The sequence below is a fragment of the Lycorma delicatula genome, chromosome 3 (genome assembly GCF_047948215.1).
Source record: "Lycorma delicatula isolate Av1 chromosome 3, ASM4794821v1, whole genome shotgun sequence".
Lineage (NCBI taxonomy): Eukaryota > Metazoa > Arthropoda > Insecta > Hemiptera > Fulgoridae > Lycorma > Lycorma delicatula.
Window position 1 is genome coordinate 222251014 of NC_134457.1, and position 23267 is coordinate 222274280.

The 23267-nt window shown below is 29.6% G+C and overlaps 1 protein-coding gene across 3 annotated transcripts; it reads right to left on the bottom strand.

Moving 5' to 3' along the window:
• Positions 1-777: 777 nt before the first annotated feature.
• Nup62 (nucleoporin 62) lies at positions 778-23237 on the bottom strand. Of its 3 annotated transcripts, none has more exons than XM_075361569.1 (8): positions 23069-23237; positions 19663-19758; positions 16949-17056; positions 14182-14482; positions 11725-11899; positions 6373-6542; positions 2443-2554; positions 778-1068 (listed from the first exon to the last, which is right to left on the bottom strand). In XM_075361569.1, exons 2-8 carry the CDS (start codon positions 19748-19750, stop codon positions 910-912), a joined length of 1113 nt encoding a protein of 370 aa, XP_075217684.1. In that variant the 5' UTR covers positions 19751-19758; positions 23069-23237; the 3' UTR covers positions 778-909. The 3 variants fall into 3 exon arrangements, with proteins under 3 accessions (XP_075217684.1, XP_075217685.1, XP_075217683.1); XM_075361570.1 differs by lacking the exon at positions 23069-23237 and adding an exon at positions 23021-23045; XM_075361568.1 differs by lacking the exon at positions 23069-23237 and adding an exon at positions 21890-22007.
• Between the last annotated feature and the right edge of the window lie 30 nt (positions 23238-23267).

Here is a 23267-nt window from a genome sequence, read left to right on the forward strand (position 1 = left end):
TGACGAGGAACCCAATGAGCATAGACTTTTGGAAAGTTCAAAGAATTGTGGATGACTAAATGCTGAGCTGTGGCTTACATTAAACTCAGTTGTTACTTCATCATTGAAGATTGTGAATTCTTTCTTTAACTGCTCAATATTATCGTGGCTACCTTTCTGTTGTTATCACAGAGTGAAATTCCACTTTTGTTAAAGCAATCGTTCATTCATATAGCCTGTTTCAATTGAAACAACTATCTTCATACCACTGCTCTATTCTATTAATAATCATCTCTACTGGTTTTACCACTTCTGAATAGAGAAAACATATCACTGTTTGTAGCTTGACTTCTTACTTGTAGCAATGGGATAAAGGAGTACTCATTTTAAATTAACTTTTAAACAGCTAACAATAAAACCAACTTGCAGTGGAACAGATAATATGAGATTACGATTTATACTTCTATAGTAAAGCAGCCAGTGTTGGAAAGGAAATTAAAATTTCCCTTTACTTTTTTACTTTCTCTCATATATTTTTAGTTTACACTTTTCTTTCTTGGAAAATGTTCCATATGAACAAAGCTCAACAACAAAAATTTTGAAAAACAACAACTTTTCACCATGTGGTTAAAAAAAAATTATACATGAGAAGTTGTTCTGGGCTTTTGGTAATATAATTTTAAAATGATGTTGATACCAGGAAATCGTTAAAAACAGTACTGCTAAAAACATGCTTTACTGTTACAGCAGTATTTTCATTAATAAATGCATATTTAAAGATAATATTAAATACATATATATGTTAATAAATATTTTTTTTAATTTTATTAAAAATAAATTACTTAAGCAAAGTGATATTACAAAAGTAGATACAAATTGTAAACTGAAACTTATTGAACACAAAAAAAATTACTATTTATTTATTTTTATTCATTCATATGTTAATCGGAAAGACCGCTCATTTTCACGTCTATGAATATCGTGCAGTTTTGAAACTTCATCTAACTTATTCTGAATCTGTAATATATGTTCATCAATCCATTGCAGGGAATTCATATGCGCATTGAGAATTCTTCCAATCTGGACAATCTGTGAACAGTGACATTACATACATTTAATAAAGTGTAATAAAATATGACACATTATGTGACTAAAGCAACTATGAATAAATTATATGACATCATTATCTCAGATGAATCTCCCCTCAATTTTTAACACTATATGAGTGTAGTAAATGGTTTTATTTTGGCAAATATTCACAAAAAGGAAACTCAAGAACTGTATGGGGACTTCAAATTAATTAGTTTAAGAGTATTAACATATATATGAGGTGTGGCTATTAAATAACGACACTAATGTTGTAAAATATTTTATTTTAAATTCATACATACTTAGTTATCCCCTTCAATATACACCTATCCCTACAGAGCTCCACGCGAATTTTCCATTGTTTGAAACAGTGCCGGAAGTCTTCTTCTGTGAGCTCTTTCACGACACATTCTGCTTTTTCTTTCACAGCTTCTACGGTCTGAAATCTTTTTCTTTGTAATGCAAATTTGACCTTGGGAAACATATAAGTCATATGGTGCCAGATCAGGCGAATGGTCTAACAGTGGGATGTTATACTTGGCTAGAAACATCTCGACAGACAATGCACTATGAGCCGGTGCATTGTCCTGATGAAGCCGTGAATTGTTCTTCCACAATTCGGGTTGTTTTTTCTAATTTTTTTCATGGAGGTGAGCAAGGACCTCAAGATAGTAATGTTGATAATAGTTTGACCTTCAGGAACCCAGTGAAGGTACACAATCCATGAATACTGAAAAAACAATCATCATTGCTTTGAATTTTGGTCATCATCTTCAACGTCTTCTCAGCCATCTTGGAAACTCTTAAAACCTGCACATGTGAGAAACGTTCAGTGCCATAAAATTTTTTTAATAAAAGATAAATCTCAGTAGTGATTTTTCCAAGTTTCATATGAAATTTCACAATTCTTTGCTCTAATAAAACACTTATAATTTTTTTGGCAAAACAAGTAGATGTTATCCAAACAAAGGCCACAGCCAGACTAATATGTCTACAGAAACTGTAGTGGCAAAAATCGAAAGAGAATGTTTCACGTTACACAGCTGTCGGGTCGTACAAATTTGCCGCACACGCAGTTCTTCTGTAGGAGCAGTAGTCTTGGTATTTAACAGTCACACCTCGTAAATGTAGGAATAATACAAGTCACACTTCAGTAAAACAGACCAGATAAATCTACATAATAATTAAAACAAATGCATAGATATACTTGAAAAGAGGTACCCAATGTAACACAATAATATGTCACAATAAAATTTAAATGCACTATTTAAACAACTTTTACATTAGTCCAAAAGTAATCAAGTAGGTACAAAATTCAAGTATGATATAATTATTATCTGACTGATATACAATAAATAAGCAGTAATTACTTACTGGATCAGTACTATCCTGTGTCTTGCTGGATTCATTAAGGTGTTCAATAATTTCTTTTAAATCTTCAGACATTTGTTTTAATTGTGTATCCATATTTTCGGCCATATGGTACCTGAAAAATAAAAATTAAACTCTTAAAGAAATCTTAAAAATTCTAAGTACACTAAATCTTGTTAATCCTATTAAAATATTATATTTAGAATAATATATCTTTCATAGATAAGGTTCTGTGTAAATGCTTTATTTTCTTTGTACTTTTTTTGTTGAAAAAATTGCATTAAATTAATAGTGATAACTACATAGAGATCTTTGCTGATAATAAAATTATATAAAGTTGAAATTAAACAATCATTTAAAAAAAAATATTTCTATTATGTAAAATTGATTGAAACGTTATTTACTTTGAGTATCTCATGTAATCTACTTACATGGAAAAAAAGTTAAATTATAAATAACTATTCTGAACAAAAAAAAAAATCTGACATGGATATCACATGAGTTCCTTGTACGCCTATTAAATAAATTACATATACACATTTTTAAATGTCCGTAAAATGTTATTTAACTAATAACTTCTAATTTTTTTCATTTTTTTTAATTGTTTTATTGAATTATTATTTATCGTAATTTTTTTTATAATCAGAGGATAATAATTATTAATAAATCAATATATTTAAATTAAAAAAAGGAAGAAAATGTTGCAAAGAAAGAAAGAATAAAAAAAATTAAGAGAAAATGATAAATATAAAGAAGAAAAAATTAAGAGATGATAAATATAAAGAGGATGATGAATATAGAGAGAAAATTTGAAAACTAGAACATGTACACAAATTAAGATCAAAAGAATTATATCAAACCAAACAACAATTTTTTTTTTGTCTTCAGTCATTTGACTGGTTTGATGCAGCTCTCCAAGATTCCCTATCTAGTGCTAGTCGTTTCATTTCAGTATACCCCCTACATCCTACATCCCTAACAATTTGTTTTACATATTCCAAGCGTGGCCTGCCTACACAATTTTTTCCTTCTACCTATCCCTCCAATATTAAAGCGACTATTCCAGGAAGCCTTAATATGTGGTCTTAAGATAAGTCTGTCTCTTCTTTTAACTGTATTTTTCCAAATGCTTCTTTCTTCATCTATTTGCCGCAATACCTCTTCATTTGTCACTTTATCCACCATCTGATTTTTAACATTCTCCTATAGCACCACATTTCAAAAGCTTGTAATCTTTTCTTCTCAGATACTCTGATTGTCCAAGCTTCACTTCCATATAAAGCGACACTCCAAACATATACTTTCAAAAAATTTTCCTGACATTTAAATTAATTTTTGATGTTAACAAATTATATTTCTGACTGAAGGCTCGTTTCACTTTTGCTATTCGGCATTTTATATCGCTCCTGCTTCGTCCATCTTTAGTAATTCTACTTCCCAAATAACAAAATTCTTCTACCTCCATAATCTTTTCTCCTCTTATTTTACTATATCACTATACTATATTACTATACTACTAATACTACTACTATTTACTATATCATCAGCAAATCGTAGCATCTTTATCTTTTCACCTTGTACTGTTACTGTGAATCTAAATTGTTCTTTAACATCATTAACTGCTAGTTCCATGTAAAGATTAAAAAGTAACGGGGATAGGGAACATCCTTGTCGGACTCCCTTTCTTATTACGGCTTCTTTCTTATGTTCTTCAGTTATTACTGTTGCTGTTTGGTTCCTGTACATGTTAGAAATTATTCTTCTATCTCTGTATTTGAACCCTAATTTTTTTTAAATGCTGAACATTTTATTCCAGTCTACATTATCGAATGCCTTTTCTAGGTCTATAAACGCCAAGTATGTTGGTTTGTTTTTCTTTAATCTTTCTTCTACTATTAATCTGAGGCCTAAAATTGCTTCCCCTGTCCCTATACTTTTCCTGAAACCAAATTGGTGTTCTCCTAACACTTCTTCCACTCTCCTCTCAATTCTTCTGTATAGAATTCTAGTTAAGATTTTTGATGGATGACTAGTTAAAACTAATTGTTCTGTATTCTTCACATTTATCTGCCCCTGCTTTCTTTGGTATCAAACAACTAAATGACTAAACAACAATTAAATGACTGGAACAAAAAACAAATAAACAAAATGATGATCAACTCCAACATAGGGAGAATACTGTCTAACAATATCAGAGGAGTAATAAACTAAAAGATAAGAATATTTTGCAATTTATTAAAGATCGGGCGTGTAAACCTCAGTGTATATGTTGTTCTTGTGAGGGTCTATTTTTCAGTCACTCTGAAGTTAACTTTAATGAAGATAAAATTAAACAGAAATTCCAGAATAATTAAAATTGAACAGAAATTAAACTAGAAAATCCAAAAATAATAAGATTCTAAATTATATTTATAATCAGATATTTCACTTAACCTATGTCTTCAAATCTATGCATATGTATTAATGCCTATGAAATTACAAATACACATTTTTAAAAGTACATAAAATTTTATTTCACTGATTTTTTTTTATTGTGATTGAATAATTATTTATTGCAATTTTTTTTTACAATCACAGATTAATAATTATTAATAAATCAATATAGTGGAATCAACAAAAAAGTCATAAAAAAATAAATTAAAGAAAAGAAAGGAGATGAAGTCTGATTCAAACTGATGTGCCTTCCCTTCTAAGATCCAAATATTTTATTAGTTAAAATTTTATTTGGCTATAACTCTGGAACCAATGAAAATAAGTACCACTTATGATATATCGTTAAAAAGCTCTCAGTGAGGGCTGTAGTTAAGAAAAAGTCCAAAATCCAAATTTTTTGGATTGTGGGCTTTTTTGGACACTTTTGGTTCAGTTGATTGCAATCAAAAAGGGAGGTGCACAACTAGATGTTACAACAGTACTAGTAAATCCAAAATTTCAACATCCTATGGCTAATCGTTTTTGAGTTATGCGCGATACGTATGTACAGACGTCACACCGAAACTACTCAAAATGGATAGTTCAGTTGAAATCTGAAAACCGAGATTTTTCACAATCACAATACTTCCTTTACTTCGTACAAGGAAGTAATAATTAACTGCTTTCCTTTCCTCCAAAGAAAGACAATAAAAATATCAATGGGTGCAGATTCTTAGTCAGAAAACAGACTACAATCTTTGAAAAATACTTTTTTGCAATTTACACTCCTTGCACTACATATACTACATTGGTTCTTAGTATTAAACAAATATTCTCAAACCGTATGCAGTAGTTATTTGTTGTGGGAGATATTTTGTGAGGAGTTACAGGACCTGCTTAGCTGCACATGGCATGAACTCTGTCAGCAATGAATCTTAAGCACTGATAGATACTCTCTTAAAGGTATCCTTAGAATATACATCCTAAGATAATTGTGTTGAAAACTATCACTGATAATAATTTGAGGTATCCATACCACACAAGTAATATGTACGGTTTAATAAAATGGTTCTGCATTATAAGAAGTATAAATTATAAACCCAGATGAGGTCAAATGACATTAGTATTGACAATTAAACTGATCTGAAACGGTTCTTTTTACGTTCTCATAAATCAATACATCATTTTCTAAAGTGAACTTGTGTAATAAAATGAATTTAAAAATATAACAATCTGAAAAGAAAACAATAACACTAATGTTGTTGTTCTTTATCAATTCTCTTTTTAATTCTAGACCAAATTAGTCAGAATTTAAAGAAGAGTTTAATACCCTATATTATTTTTTACTTTTGGTGAGTTTTTGAAGTTATTAGTTCATTTTACTCATAAATATGAATTCCAGATGAATGATTTCCAATATCTCTTGAGATATTCACTCGTGTTCACGATCTACTTAATTTATTAACAAGTAATATCAAATTAGATTATAAAATTAAAAAAAAATTATGAGTAAAGACTTACATATGTTCACGTTGAGGATCTACATTAACAGGAGTAGATGCAAGTTCTTTTTCAAGAGGTGTCAGACATTCCTCTAACTCACGCTGCTGAGCAAGAATAAAATCAAGTTCATAATCTAGCTGCTGCTGTTGCAATTTAACATTCTCAACAGAATTGTTCAATTCTACTATCTAAAACAAAGATAAAAAAAAGACATTACATTTAATTCATTCCAATACAGTTGTATTGTTATTAAAATTTTGTGGTTATTAATGTGTTTATGTTTTCTAAATTTTTTAAGTTTTAATTTTTTATTATTTATTTGATGTAATTATAGAATTTTGTACCAACTGATGCAAGATTCTGCAAAAGTAGACTACTGGTATTAGTTTTTTTTTTAGGTTTTTCTGTAACCGTGTTTTGGCGGTTGAGTTACTATTTGAAAATAAAATATATATTCACTGAAATACTAATTACATTTTTCATTGTTATATACGGGAGAAAATTGAAAACTGTAAACGAATAATAAAGTAAACTATTGAGACACTTTCAACATTAATAATTTATTAACTCTAAATGAATAAAAAGAAAATAAGTTTATATTTGGTAATCTTTTAAATAAAATTGTTATTAAAAATGTGATTATTGACACAAACTGAAATTAATATATAAAGTACATGTGAAATAGTAAATTTATATTCCCACCAATATTAATAAACTTGTCCCAACGATGAACTAGTTTTTTATACCTAATGCAAAGAAATCCTTGTCTTGTTGTTTAAGCCACTTTCCCACAAATTCTTTGACCTCCTCGTTGTTGCTGGACTTTTTTCCATGCAATGCCTCTTTGCGTGGACCAAACAAATGAAAATCCAAGGGAGCCAAATCTGAACTGTAGGGAGGATGTGGTAGTATTTCCCAACCCATTTTTCTATGGTTTCTTGGGTCAGCTGGGCAGTGTGAGGGCGAGCATTGTCGTGTAGCAACACTTTTCTTTGAGATCCGCAATGTTTTTCTCCGATTGCTGGCTTTACTTTTTTCATCAGCATGTCTGAATAGTAGGCATGTTTATTGTATGCTGATTTTGCAATTAATCACAAAAGACGACACCTTGGGCATCCCAAAAGATGTTCAACATGACTTTTCCCGCTGATGTTTCATTCTGAATTTCTTTCGGACAGGTGAGCTGGTGTGCTTCCATTCCATGCTTTGTCTTTTGGACTCTGGTTCAAAATGGTGAACCCAAGTTTCATCGCACATTAAAATCTAGTTTAGAAAAGAGTCAACTTCCTTTTCATAACATTCTTTCAAGTCTGTACACACTTTGAGTCTTGTTTCCTTGTGTTGTTGCGTTAACTCTTTCAGGACCCACCTTTCACTTGTTTTGCTGTACTTGAGCTTGTTACTGATAACGTTATGAACTGTGCAAAAACTTATTGCAACTGTTTTTGCTATATGTTCAACTGTAATACGTCGGTCTTCACGAATAATATCAATGCAGGTTTCAAGCAAAGAAGTTGACACTTCAACTGGCTGGCCAGGACATTGCTTGTCAGTCACTGAGATTCGTCCAGTTTTGAACTGTTCTACCCACTTATAAAAATTTCCGCAGTTCATACAAGTTTCACCATACTGTAAAATCATTCGAGAAAAAATTTTAGGCAGTTTTTCACCTTCAGAAAGTAAAGAACGGATCACTGAACATTGTTCAACTAATGTGGAAAATTCAAGCGGACAAGCCACTGTTAAATGCAATATTGAGGTTATAAACAAAACGATTGTTATCCATCAGCTGTTTCAGCTCAACCCAATGATGCCAACCTAAAGTCATGAAAGTACAAAACTGCTCATATGAACTGCTTCATTTCTACATCAATTTGTCTCTCTAATTATTGAATGTCCCCCTCCATATATGTAAACTTGTTATAGATTTGTACATATTAACGTAATATGTACATTATTAGTTTTTTTGTGTTCAATGTACAATAAACAAAGGCTCAAGGGGTTGTTCTGTTGCACTAAATAAATAAAATAAAAACAATTATAATGTCAGAAATTCACTGTCATCTATTGATGTTTCTAAAAAAATAAGCACAACTATTACGTAAAAAAATTTATAAAATACTGCTCTGAACATTCCAAGCTGAAATCACATTCTAAATCATTTAAACTCTATTTGAACTGACAGAAATAGATAAGACGATTAACAATTAAAATGTGTGTGTATAGTTTTACATTTTAATTTTTTGTAATGTAAATGATTTTTGAGTGTTTTTCTCTTTGAAAATTTATTAAATTAAGATATTACCTGTTAAACTGAATGGTGCATGTTTTAAAGCGTAATGAAAATCTGCAACATGGCATAAACTAAGTTTCATCATCTATTATACTACAACACACAGATATTTATTATAGATATACAACAGAAGTAACAAGTGACATAAACTTACAACTGTACACATCCACATAATTTTTATATCTTTTCACTTGATGATGCACAATAAACAATCAAGCATGAAGTTTAATTTTGAAAATACATATTGTATTTAATAGAACAGAGTACTTTCATTGTGTATATCATCTTTGAAAGTGTATTCGAGCATGATTAGAAGAAATAAACTCAATGGAAATTTAAACTTTTACCAGTTTTTGATGAGATAACTAGTCATTAACTACCTTGATAAAAATTGTCCTTGAGAAAATACTGTGTCCACTTGTTTTCTGAAAAGTGCCTCTGACAAAATAATCTGTCATTATGAACTGAACAGTTTTATTCTGTTTTTTGACGATTTACTGAAATGTTTGAAAGTCCAGTTCCATTTTTAATCTAATTTGACGATGAAGCACTAGTAGCATATCGGTTCTCTATTCTATATCTCTTGTTTTATATCCTGAACAGCTGTTACCATGCATTTATTTTTGTTATTTTGATTATTCCTAAGTTATGTATGTCCTAGTTTTATTATTTATTTGTTTTAATGATTTTTGTATTATTATCTGAATTACTTACTAGTGTTTAACAATATTATTGAAATGACAATTAGGTATTAAGTGTTATTTATTAGCACAAAATCGCCTGTTCATCATTTGTAAATAGTAGTGATATAATTGAACTTTTAAATATTATTTTTTTACATTGCATGATAAGGAAAGTATATAAATAGGTCCTTAAATTAGTTTTTTGTTATATTTCGTTACATAGATCAAAAACGTTTAAAAAGAATGGGCAAAATAACAAAGGTTTGGTGAAGGAAAAAAGGGCATCATAATATGATACGATGCTAAAATAAAGAACCATTAAAGGGTTAAGTATTGATAATTCTGAAATCAATAATCCATGATTTGATGAAAAAAAAAGTGTACACAGACATACAGCCTATCCGCCAACATTTGAATCACATAAGTCCCTTAACAAGTCAATATACTGATTAGTTCAGCAACCAGGCACTTCTTGTGAATTATGAGTAAAATTGCACATTTCCCAAAGTATAAGCGAAACCTCCTCATCTAAGTAGCAATATTATAAATGAAAAGAATCTGATAAAGGGTAAAGCATCACAGTCAAAGGCTTTTAGAAACTGTTAATGAAAGATGAATTTTGTTTCTCAGGGTCAATCCATATGAAGTGATCAACCAAAATATTTTTAGTTACTTCACAATTTTTCATTTTTTTATATATTATTCCCATACACATTGCTGATACAAAATAGGTCTTTTTTATTTTCATTCCAGCCCACTTATGAACGAGTGGTAGCCATTTTTGTTTAGCAGCACATGCTAAGTTTTGACTTTGCAGACACATAAGCGTAACACAATTTTTATATAATTTAGATTAGTAAAATATATATTTCTTAAATTTTAGGGTGGTTAATTGAAATGTAAATGCAGATTAAGTATGTATACTTTGAAAATTCATAACTTTGTTCAGAGTCAAATATCAAAGTAGAAATTTTTACGGTAGTTTTTCTCTCCTATAGATGCATATTATGTACGAAAATTAAATTTTTATCCCAAGCCCCACCAAAAATATCAAGCCTCAAATTTTCAAAAAATAAAAACTGTGATTTTCAAAAATCCATAAAAAAAAAGAAGGAAATGTTTATAAATGTGCTTACTCTAGTTATGGTGAGTATGGTAACATATGCAATAATAACAAAATGAACTTTAATATTTCACTCCTTCCTTGCAAATTTAAGCTCTAAAAGTTCACTTTTGTTAAATTTTAATATTCATTTTACAGGTAATTTTCACTTATTAGGATTTTAATGTAAAGGACCCAAATTAAAGATGAGAATTTAATAAAAAGAATTGTGCATGTTGCAATGTTCTAGTGTAATCCAATCCAAAGATATTAAAGTTTACACTAATGTCTGCAAAGTCAAAAATTAGCGTGTGCTGCTAAACAGAAATGGCTGCCACTCACAAGCAAGCTGGGATAAATATTTAAAAAAAATCTGTTTTGAACTGTCAATGTATATGGGAATAACATATAAAACAATTTAACAAACTAAACATGGTCAAGCAACCTTTATTGTATCACTTCATATGGATTGACTCCTTTACATATGAAGCATCATCCTAATATTCAGAATAAGCAAATCCGTAGAATATATTACACTGAGCAGTAGGAAATTAACATTACAATTATCATGTTAATATTATTTTACAGTTAGAGTTAATTAATAGTACTTGTTTCATGAACTATATTGGGCTTGTGACCTGTTGAGTAGGAGTAATTATGGTAAAATTTAAAAATATTTACATACACTTCAACTGCATAATTTAAAAAAAATCAAGTTAATATTTTGTTCCAGTAATATAACATATTTCTATGTCCAAGTAAAATAGTTATTTTTTCCTAACTTAGTGAGGCAATACACATTATGTTATGTCTATCTGTTTCATGGAACAAAAGTGTACACTGATTTATACTTTAGAGAAATGTTTCAACTTTGTTATGGTTGTGGATCTTGTAAAGCATCTTAGATATAAGAGGACCAGTCAATAATCATAGCTGTATTCTCAGAGAGTAATTATCTTCACTATACTACAGTTAGTTTCTATGATGGAAAAAATGATGAAAAAAGTCACTAGTTACACTTAATATCACAGTATTTTAGTTGGCTTGGCTGCTGTACAACTGTATATTTGGGTCAATGAAGACAACAGTATGAATGAAGCCACTTTACTCTCCTCAATTCGTCAGCATGAATGCTTGTTATTTTGAAAATGACTATGCTGTTATTGGAAGTAACTTGTTACTCTTGGTACACTGGCCACAACCCTTATGATTATGGAATCTAACAAAATAATACACAATTAATGAATATTTTCTAAAAAGAAAATATAAAATAATATATCATTTTTATATACCTTTTCACTATTATTTACAAGAAGTCTATCCCAAGCGTTTATTTGAGTAGCTTGATTTACAAACAACTTTTCTTGCTCTTCCAATTCCAAAGTCCATTTATTTATTATTTCTTCAAGTTGTACATAATTCATACTAGTTGAAGTTAATGCAGAAACTGGAGCACTTGGTGTGACTCTATAACAATAATAAAAATAATATGTACCTTTCATCATAATTTATTTATTCAATTCCAAACAATACACAAAGCATTTATTTTTTTTAGTTTTTTTCCTTTTATATAACTTTATCAGTATCTTGATTTTTGAATACAAGAAAATGGAATCTATGGAAATTTTATAAGATAAAATTTATAATTACAGGTAATACTTTAAACCTGGAATAAAATGAGTAAAAATGTTCAACAATCACTCTGTTACGGGGGTATTGATAAAATGTCATTAAGAAATTAAAGAGAGTATTCATATTTTCAAATTTAACATACATATTTATTTATTTATTTAAATTGAATTTTTATAATCCATTTTTTCCCCTCTGTACGTTAATTTAAATAACTATATATAATATAATATTTTTTCAGCTTACACAAAGTACAGAATTAGAGAACACTCTTACCTTTACTTTTTTCTGTTCAAAACAATTTCAGGCCTAAGCCCATCTTCAGTGATAGTTTTTAATAATTCTTCATCTATTTACATGTACACATAAAATCGTTATCTTTTTACTTTTATTTTGTAAAATTTGTTATTAATAAAATTTAAAACATTTAAAAATTCAGAACAAATATTTGTTCAGTCAAGAGAATGAAAAAGTATTGCAATAACTATTGATTTATCAATATCTTATATTTGTATACCAGCTTAAATATAATTTTAATAAGAATGTCCTCATCAAATTCTGTACAAATCAAATTCTGTAGATTTATAAGGTTGAATTTACGTTTATAACCTATTTTTTTATTTTATTAGGTTTCTCAAATGTAGCCAACCATTTAACAGATAACAATCATAATATAGCTAATTTAGAAATAATCAAAAGAGTAAATATTGAATATGAAAATAGTAATAAAAAATTAGAAACTTTAGAAAAATTGTATATATATATAGTTTGATGGGGACATTCTTGTTGAAATTATTTGAGTTTGTACACAAAGATCAGATATTGATAAATCAATAGTTGTTGAAATACTTTTTCATTTTCTTGATCGAACAAATATTTGTTCTGAATTTTTTAAATGTTTTAAACAATTATAACAATTTTTACAAAATGAAAGTAAAAAGATAAAGATTTTATGTGTAAATGTAAAGAGATGAAGTATTATTAAAAAATATCACTGAAAATGGGATTTGGCCTGAAAATGTTTTGAACATAAAAAAGTAAAGGAAAGAGTGTTCTCTAATTCTATACTTTGTGGAGGCTGAAAAAATATTATATATATATAATTTAACCATCTTATTTTTAAACAGAAAATAAGTCTTCACTCATTTGAAAAGACAGCATCAATGTGACATCACACTAACACCTAATTCCAATATGAACAATAATTGCAGCACATTCAATTATACTTTGCAGCAGTATTTGCTTTTAAAATCTTGCTTCTTAATTTGGTTTTAACAGTGGAACACCTTTTGTTTTATTGTTTCATAATTATGAAACTACAATACTTTTTATTATACTTTGTTTGATAAATTTTTAGGTATTTAAAATTAAAACTAAACACTTTCTGAATTTATTTATTATCTGGTTAAATATCAAATGCTAACTAAGCTCATTATCCACTTCATAACACCATCACACTGAAAAACTGCAACAAACATTATTTAACTTACGTAATCCAGGAAACCAGTTAAAAATGGCTTTGACAACTGAAATTTTATCCTTAATTATAACCATCCTTCAATTTTTATGTTACTTCATGAGTTGCAGATATATCAGAATAGTTTACGTCTTAGTCTGGATCCAGATTTCTTTTTGAAAAAAATATTGTTAATATTTATGTATAAGAAGGAAGAAAACAATTGTATTTATTTGATTTCCTCAGTATAATTATGTCAAATGGTCTTATTTTCCAACTTTTCTGTTGTGTCAACTGAATAAAAAAATTCAGTAAAATATTTCAGTAAAAAAGATTAATTCAGAGAAAAAAAGTTGAATATTTGAAAAAAAAAGTTGACTGTATGAAAAATGTTAATTTTTTATACCAAATCATTATCACTTTCTGGGCTTGGATATAGATAGAACTTTACAGTTAGATTGATTTTTTTTAAGCAGAAAAAAACAATTTTAGGGCAATTTACCAGATTTCTCTATTTTCGAATTGTAATTATTTTAAACAATTAAACAGTAGTAGGTTATACAAATAAGTTCATTATTCCAGTGTTAGTGCACCTCAAATTGAACATGTTACTGTTAAAAAAGAACAATAAATAACATATTGTAAGTTGCAGCTTGAAACTTACGTAGTTGAAGTAACTAATGCTGTAGAAGTTGTAGTTTGTCCTGCTGACTGTTGAATAATGGCTGCTGTAGTAGTTGAAGAAGCTGTGGTTGCAGAAGCTGGGATTCCTAATTTAAGAGTAGATGGCTGTGCGACTGAACCAAAGAATGAAGGAGCTCCAATCGATGAAGCTGTTGATGCTATACTTGAAGCAGTTGCTGGTGTTGCTGAAGATGTTAGGGGCAAAGCAAAGGAAGTTGTACCAACAGAACTACCAACAGTTGTTGTTGCTAAATTGAATCCAGTAGATTTCTGCCCGCTTGCTGAGAACAGAATTTAAAAAAAAGTTAATTATATAATACTAACGATACTTAAGAGAGTAATTTGCTCTTTCTTTTTGAACTTATTTATATATTTGACAGGTTAAACAAGAATCATTAAATAACATATGCTAAAAAACAATATTTAAATCTAGCTATATAATCAAAATATTAAACAAACTTTTTAATTACACTACTACAAAGTTGGTGATATTAAAATAATGCACAGCTCTCTCTCTCTCTCTCTCTGTCTCTCCTACAAACTTTTACTCATGTTTCAAGACATTAAATTAATTTCCTTTTATAATTTAAATCTGAATCAAGGTATTTCAAAGTTTTGTTAATTTGTTTAATAAACACATTATTATAAGCAAGTAAATGATTAATAAATTTTGTTTATTTTTAATATTAACAAATACATAATTGAATAACCAACTGATTACTGGCTAAAACAGATTATTCTATGCTACTAATGCAATCAGTTTAGTCTGAATGTAACATCATCCAGTATTAGTAAAAGATGGACTGAATATTACACATAAAATTTTTTTGAGCTAATTACGAAACCTTATTAACTCATTACTGGTATATTATTGTGTGTCACCAAAGAAACATTTTTACAAACCAGATGGAACCAAATGGAAAAATATTGAATTTATTCACTTCCAGAGCTCTCCAAATAGAAAAGCAGCTGTAGAGACAAATACAATGCCTAGACTACAATCCTTCCTTTTTTGAAGCAACCCAATACTGTAGGCAAGGTACCTGTCCCCTTAATTGTAAATGGTTGGTTCTCTTTTTTACAATCTTTACCTGCCATGTTAATTGAAAAAATGAAAGTAATGAAATACTGTTATTAAAACACAGTTCAATTTACATAAATATTTGCTATATTTACTGGAAGCAAAAATAATAAGTTATAGAAAAAAATGACACACCAAATTGAAACCAACCATCTTAAACTACAGCTAAGATTCTGTCCTTCAATTTACTTTAGATTAATTTTTTATAATATCTATTATTGAAGTAAGGAACATAAAACTGCAATACTATAAAAACTATAGAAAAATAAGTACTTTTTTTAATATACAGTTCCATAATTAATTCTTGATGGTTTTCTTCAAATGAATTGAAACTTAAGAATTACACAGAAGAGAAAATGTTATACATAGTAAAAACATGAAACTGGCAGCAGTTTTTTAAAACACTTTGGAAGGATCTTATTGTATAAGCAATGTCACCATGACCCATTTCACTGTGAAAATAAACTTAATCAGGGGTTAAATTAGGCTCTTGGTAAATTATTTTAATATATATCATGGTGCTTATTGGCTTTCAAAATCTGTTGAATGTGAACCATCATTGAATCTATAACTTGACAAATGTTAAACAAGGTGTGATCAAAAAGTGTCCAACCTTGGCTCATAAAACAAATGTACTTGTCCCCTTCAAAACAGACTCCTTCAAATGCAAGTGTGTTGTCATGATGAATTTTCCAGATGCTATTTTCCCAAAAGTTGGTCTTTTCAACAGCAACTCTTAGCCGATGAGGAATAGTTATGTAGTACTCTTTATTGTATCTGTAGGAACATACTTGTGATGAACCATATCTTAATGAAAAAAACGATCAGTATAACCTTCATAATTCTTTGCGATTGCCTGGTTTACTTTTGGCACAGACAACTTGGGAGTTTTCCAATGGGATGACTTCATCTCAGGGTCATAGCCATGTTTCATGTTTTTCATAGAATCAGAAGCAAAATTAGCACATTCCACCTTTTCTTGCGTAACTTGAAGTCTGTTTTCCTTTTGTTCATGAGTAGAAACTTTGCTATTACATGCTGCAACCTGAGATCTTCCATTAAAATTGATTGCATTGAGCCAAATGAAATTCCTATTTTATCTTCAAGCTCTCTAATTGTTATCTGATGATTATTCATCACAATCTGTCGAACTTGCTCGATTTTTTCCAGGTGTCTGGTGGAAGATCTGCCAGAGAGTTCATAGCTTTCAACAGATGTATAGCCATCTTTGTAGTAGTGATAACACGCTATTAATAAACGTAATAACTTTAAGACTAAAAGCTGTTAGTATCTTTCTAATTGTCTCTACTTGCATGTCTCCAAGTTTCGGACAAAATTTAATGTAGATTTTCTGTTCAATTGATTCTATAATTCTAAATGTCAATGAAAACAAGACAACCTCCACTCACACATTTTGTTTCACATCTGCTAAGCAAGTAATGGCAGTACAACAGTGAATCGTACACAACCAAAATTAGTAAGGTCACATTTATAATGGTTACCCTTTCACTACAACTGGTTACCGCAATAAAAAATAAGGTTTCTTCACTAATTGGTGATACTGCCTTTAACTATAATAAGGTACTGGTTCACATAAACCAGGAAAAGAAAGAGTAGAAAACATTGCTTTGTAAAAGATTTTGTATAAATTATATAATACACATACCTGCAGTTGTTGCAGAAACAGGTGTGAAACTAATACCAGTATTAGATTTGGCATCTCCAGCTCCAAGAGTAAATGATCCAAATCCTTGAGAAGTTCCAGAACCAGGAGCTAATAACAAAAAATTGCATATATAATGTGTATAAATATTTCACAGAACAGAAAATTCACAAACATAATACAATCACACACAGTAGAATTCCTGTTAAGCAACTTGTCAAGAACAATAGATTGTTGGTGGTGAATTATTTACTTATTAATAACTGTCACAATAAATAGCTTTCTATAAACTACTACAACAAAAACAGCAGTTTAAGGCTCACATACATAATACCTATTATTTTATCAAATTTTACGTATAATCTTTTCTTATTAATAAATATAACACAACATGCTTTACTTACAATGTCTGTTCTTGTGACCTCCATAATTACAACAAAAAAAAACTATAATTATCATATTTATAGTTTTCTGATTTGCCAAAAAAATAGTTATTAATAACATAAGCTGACAACACAATTGAAGGACTTCCCCACCACATGGCTTTTTTCTGATGCACAGCTTACACACATAACTTAATTTAAAATATTTATCATTTTAATTTTTTTTAATTTAATTTAATGATTCTAACTAAAGTGTGCTTCATACAAAATTTCATTCACGCTGGTGTGGCAGTACTAGCAGAAACTTTAAATACTGTTCTACACTTTAAATATTATTTATTTATTTAATTCTACCACTCGCCTGTGATATTACAACATAGCAGACGACTACAGCAGCTGTACTCCAGTGCTACACTAGCGCTCCTTGTGGAGAGAGGAGGTACTAATGACACACAATACCCACATAGCTGCTCGTTTATTTAAATAATTTTTTGGGGTGCGGGTGCGATTTGCAAATTTTCTTTTTAGAAATATTATTTTTTAATCGTTAACGAATGTACCTAAGAAAAATAAGACCTTAATTAGAAGAGATTTCAAGATAATGAGAGTGACCTTGCTCTACAGCCTAACTCCTTGACCTTTTAAGTTGAAAATTTAATGGCATCAATGCCCCATATATAGAAATAATCTGCCAGTTTGGTCAAAATTGATCGTGTAGTTCTGGAGATATAAAATGATTTAGGGTGCCACACCTAAACACCAAACACACACACATGTACATAAAATGTTCAGACATGTTTAATTACTGATGCTCTACTTAATTTGAAAAAAAAAAGGCCACATGATTATAATTTAATTTATGGTTCTTACTCTTCTGCAATTGTTCCCATTTTTCATACACATTTACAAATCATTTCAAAATAATTAAAGCTTTTAAATAAATATATATATATATATATATATATATATATATATATATATATACACACATAAGGTGTATGAGAAAAGTAATGAGATTGGTAACACTGCGAGTGATCTAGCAACACTGTGTCTACCAGTCTGTGCTAGACTGGTTTGTTCATCCCTTCCACATGCTCAGTACGAGTTTCAACTCCGTTCAGCCAACACATTATTTTTGACAGCACCAATAGTGAAGTTGTCTTTTTGTTGTAGGTTACAAAAATGGAGCATCGGAATTTAGAGCAACATTGTGCAATCAAGTTTTGGGGAATCTCATTAAACTTGGGGAATCTGCAAGTGTGACCTTTGAAAAATTGAAACACGCCTATAGGAACATTGCTTATCAAGAGCACGAGTTTTCTGCTGGCACAAATAATTTTTGGAAGGTTGAGAACATGTTGAAGATCAACCTACTCAGGGAGACCTTCAACTTCAAAATCTGACGAAAACGTTGAGCGTGTGAGGGTTCTTGTGAGATCAGACCATCGTTTAACAATAAGAATGATGAGTGAACAGTTAAATTTAAACACTTTCACCGTACATCAAATTTTGACAGACAATTTGGACATGCAAAAGGTTTGTGCGAAACTGGTGCCGAAAAACCTCACAACGGAACAGAACGCAATCGAAGAAACGTGTGTGTTGATCTTCTTGAAAGGACTGAAAATGACCAAGAATTCTTCAATCGTGTGATCACAGGTGATGAATCCTGGATATTTTAGTACGATCCTGAAACAAAGTGGCAAACTCCATCATCTCCTCGACCAAAAAAATGTCAAATGAGCAAATCAAAGATCAAAACCATGCTGATTTGCTTTTTTGACAGTAGAGATATAGTGCATGAAGAATTTGTGCTTCCAGGACAAACTGTCAATCAAGTGTTTCATAAAGGTGTCCTTAAAAGGCTCAGGAAAAGAGTGATTCGCATGAGACCAGACATTGCAGACATGTGGATGCTTTATCATGACAATGCTCCGTGTCACATGACCATTTCCATCATGGAATTTTTGACCTCAAGGTGCATTCCCACGGTTCCTCAACCCCCCCTATTCACCTGATTTGAGTCCTTGTGGCTTTTTCCTTTTCCCGAAATTGAAACATGTCTTAAAAGGACGTCATTTTGGAACTCTGGAGAATATTCAAAAGACTGTGACTAAGCAGTTAAAAGCCCTACCAGTTGAAGCCTTCCAGCGCTACTACCAGGAGTGGGAACAACTCCGCTGGTGTATAGCTGCCCAAGGGAACTATTCTGAATAATATTTGATAATATTATTGTTTGAGAAAAATAAAAACTTTGGTAAGTAAAAAGTCAGTCTTATTACTTTTCTCACACACCTTGTATATGCAAATGAAAACAAGACAAGCAAGCAATACCTTGTGCTGTAGCTGGTGTTGATGTACTAAATCCACTTGGGGCTGTAGTCTTATTCGGAGTAACAGTGCTACCAAATGTTAAACTCATTTTCAATCCTGAAATTTAAAAATATGAATCATTAAATAATTACTTATAATTATAAAGAAGCTGTTAAACATAGTTTTTAAACCAGTTAATATATCTTTAAAATAAAGTGTATCAGCATCATATACAAATTCAGATTACGAAACACACAGACATGTGGAAAGATTTTATTTATTGAAAAAAGTAATTTTATATGCTTAATTACATTTAAGTTACTGTATATATTTTTTAATCACTATTTATTTTACAAGGGTAGAACACAATTAAAAAACTGCATTGATAAAATATTAATGTCTCAATTTCTAAATACAATACATAACATTCTAATTTAAGTAATCGACATTCATTAAGAGTTTGTAAAAATGTTGGTTGATAAATATTAGCATTATGTACTTTTTTAACAGTAATTTTTTCTATATACATCTTTATTCTGTTATTTACACTTGATAAACGAAATCATTAATATGTTTGTACCTGGTATTCAATATAATTGAGTCAACTTGGATAAGTAAGAGGCAATGTAAAATTCATGAAAATATACATGTTTAGATTAAATTAGATTACTGGATGTGTTATGTAGTTACTAAGTGTGTTTATAAGTGTTAGTAGATGTGAGCTGTAGTGGGTTTTCAATGTGGTTTTGTTTTTTTCTGTGGTTGTGGTCTACCTTCAGATATGAAAAATAGGGCAATTTTTTGGGTTCATATTCTGCTGTGAACTTCAAGTCGGGTGTAAACTTTATATTTATACTGCTCTCCATTATACTAGTGAGCAGTATAAATTATCATGTATGTGTGTAAATCATAAAAATGGAACGTAATGGTTGAAAAATGTTGCCACTAGACCATTTTAAAGAACATTTAACATGTTATCATTTTTAATATAACTGATAATGACAAAATGAAAGTACAACTCTTGTACATAATATATACATATGTATGTATGTATATGTATGTATGTATGTATGTATGTATATGTAAATATATATATATAAATTTGTGTGCAATTGTAAAATTGAAAATATTCCCAAAACAATATTTAAAAATCTCATTAAACAAACATTAACAAAACATTTGCCAGACCTAAATGCTATATATATCTTTAGATCTACAATCTTTTGATGTCAATGTGTATACTCAGATGCTGATCCATGTGGCAGAGAGGTAGCGAATCAGGAGCTCCCAAATTCCAATCTCAGTCAGGAATCGCAATTTTCATACTCTGCAAAATTTTCATTCCATATTCCTATGGCACAAGCTTTGAGTTATGTGGTGAGTTAATCATTCAAAAAGAAATAACAGATGTCCAGCTACTTTAAAATCAATTCACCATAGAGAAATAAAAGTGTCACAAATATACAAAATGTTAAAATGTGGGACAAATATTCACCTGCAGAAAGATTTAAAAGTAACATTAAATAAATGTTTACAAGCAGGAAATAAGTACTACACATTTATGTTTCTTTTTGTTTTTAAACATTATATCTATAAAATTAATAAAAAATCAATTATTTTTTTTAATAAAAGTAAGAATAAGTTAGCTGTTTAAATAAAGGGCCAGTATATTTTATAACACAAAAAGTTTTTAATAGTGGCCTCTCTTTTTCCTGTTTAGCCTCCAAAACCACTGTAAGGTGGTTACTTCAGAGAATGGTGAATGGTTACTTCAGAGTGGTGGTATTACTTCAGAGAATGAATGAGGATTATATGTATGAATGGAAATGAAGTACAGTCTTATACAGTCTCAGGTTGGTCATTCCTGAGTTGTGTAGTTAATTGAAGCCCAACCACCAAAGAACACTGGTATCCACAATCTAGTATTCAAATCTGTATGAAAGTAACTGTATGAAAGTTACTTTTATACAGATTTGAATACTAGTGGCCTACATAAGGAAAATTTAACTCATATTTTTCTGATTTACAGGTTATATTTAATCATTATACAAATGCCAAACAAATTTATTTAGATACATTTTTTCGTTATCAAATATTAAAAAAATAATTCACTACTTTTAATATTGTTTTTTCTTCATCTTCTCCTTGTCATCAGGGTCGACACGGTTGAGACATTTCTTTAATTTCTGTCTATCTACAGCAATACTACTAACTTTACCTCTTGCAATGTTTATTTTCTTTTACTCACCAACTTCAACCATCCTGATTTATTCTCAATTATCCTCATCCTCATCCTCACTTTCCACTAGCATAGTCCCCATTATCATTCTTAGGCCTAGAGAATAATTCCCATTCAATTTAATCACGAGTTCAAACCATCTAATGCTCTACTTCAAAACCTACATCAGAGTTTCTTGTTTTAATTGACTTTTAGTATAGTGTTTCTAAACTTATCATATCTTGTTTACTGTAATATTTAATAGATAGACTAGGATACTCCATTCAAGTTATAATCAAATTAAGATATAATGAATGGAAATATAATTAACAATAAAAAGCAGTTAAATTTATAATGTTAATTGTTGTAAAGTAAGTCAGTTATGTAGCAGATATGTAACCTGTGTGTTAGTACATATGAAAAAAAAGAATTTAAATTTGATAACCTTCTGAATTTCAAATTTACCAAACAAAATCTGGTAAAATGATACAAGGCCAATGATAATTATTAGTAACACTGAGATAAAAAAAATTAAGAGCAACTAACCGAAATCTCATAACATGACAACATTACATGAATAATCAAGTTGTCTAACATGAAAAAATATACAAATTTATTTCTCAGGCAACCTGGCTCTACTACAGTGAATGAAGCCTTAAAGATAAATGTTTATTACACCATAATGAATAAACTAAAGATCATGATACAAAAAAATGGTAAACACAATAAAAAAAAGATCAATCAGCAGGGGAATTCAGAGTGAAAGGTTTTTAGAATCTCACAAAAAAGTGGGCATAATTTGAAAACGGTTATAAAAAGTTTCTAGCAGCCAAAACTAAACATTTACAAATAATATAATAATACTACATATACTGGCATTAGATTTTATTACAACCACAATTATGAACTGATCTTATTTTATTCACAATTTATGTCTACTTAAAGCAGTAAAGCATACAACTGTTTTTGGAGGCATCTCCGTGTAAAAACTGACATAACCTCCCAAAGGAATGGAGTATAATAATTTTTAACTTAATACTAAAGCGCAAGATGTAAAATTACTTTGAAATGTTAAAACTAACAACGATTAATATACTATCATTGACAAATACCGATTTAATGAAATAAATAAATACAAAAATCTGCAAGCAAATCACTTACAATTATTTATGAAAACAATTTAATAAAAATTAGCAACACAGTACTTGCCTAAAAAGTCTTATCCTTACAATCAACTATTCATTTACAACATAAAATATGAAAACAAACAAAAATAAACTACAACGACAAAAAAATTACTAAACTATCGTAACACAAAAACAGCGTTACAACAAATTCGCAGCACCTTCCATAATTCCAACCGTTCTTGACCCAGTACTGGTAATTTTAATTAATGTGTGGAATATTT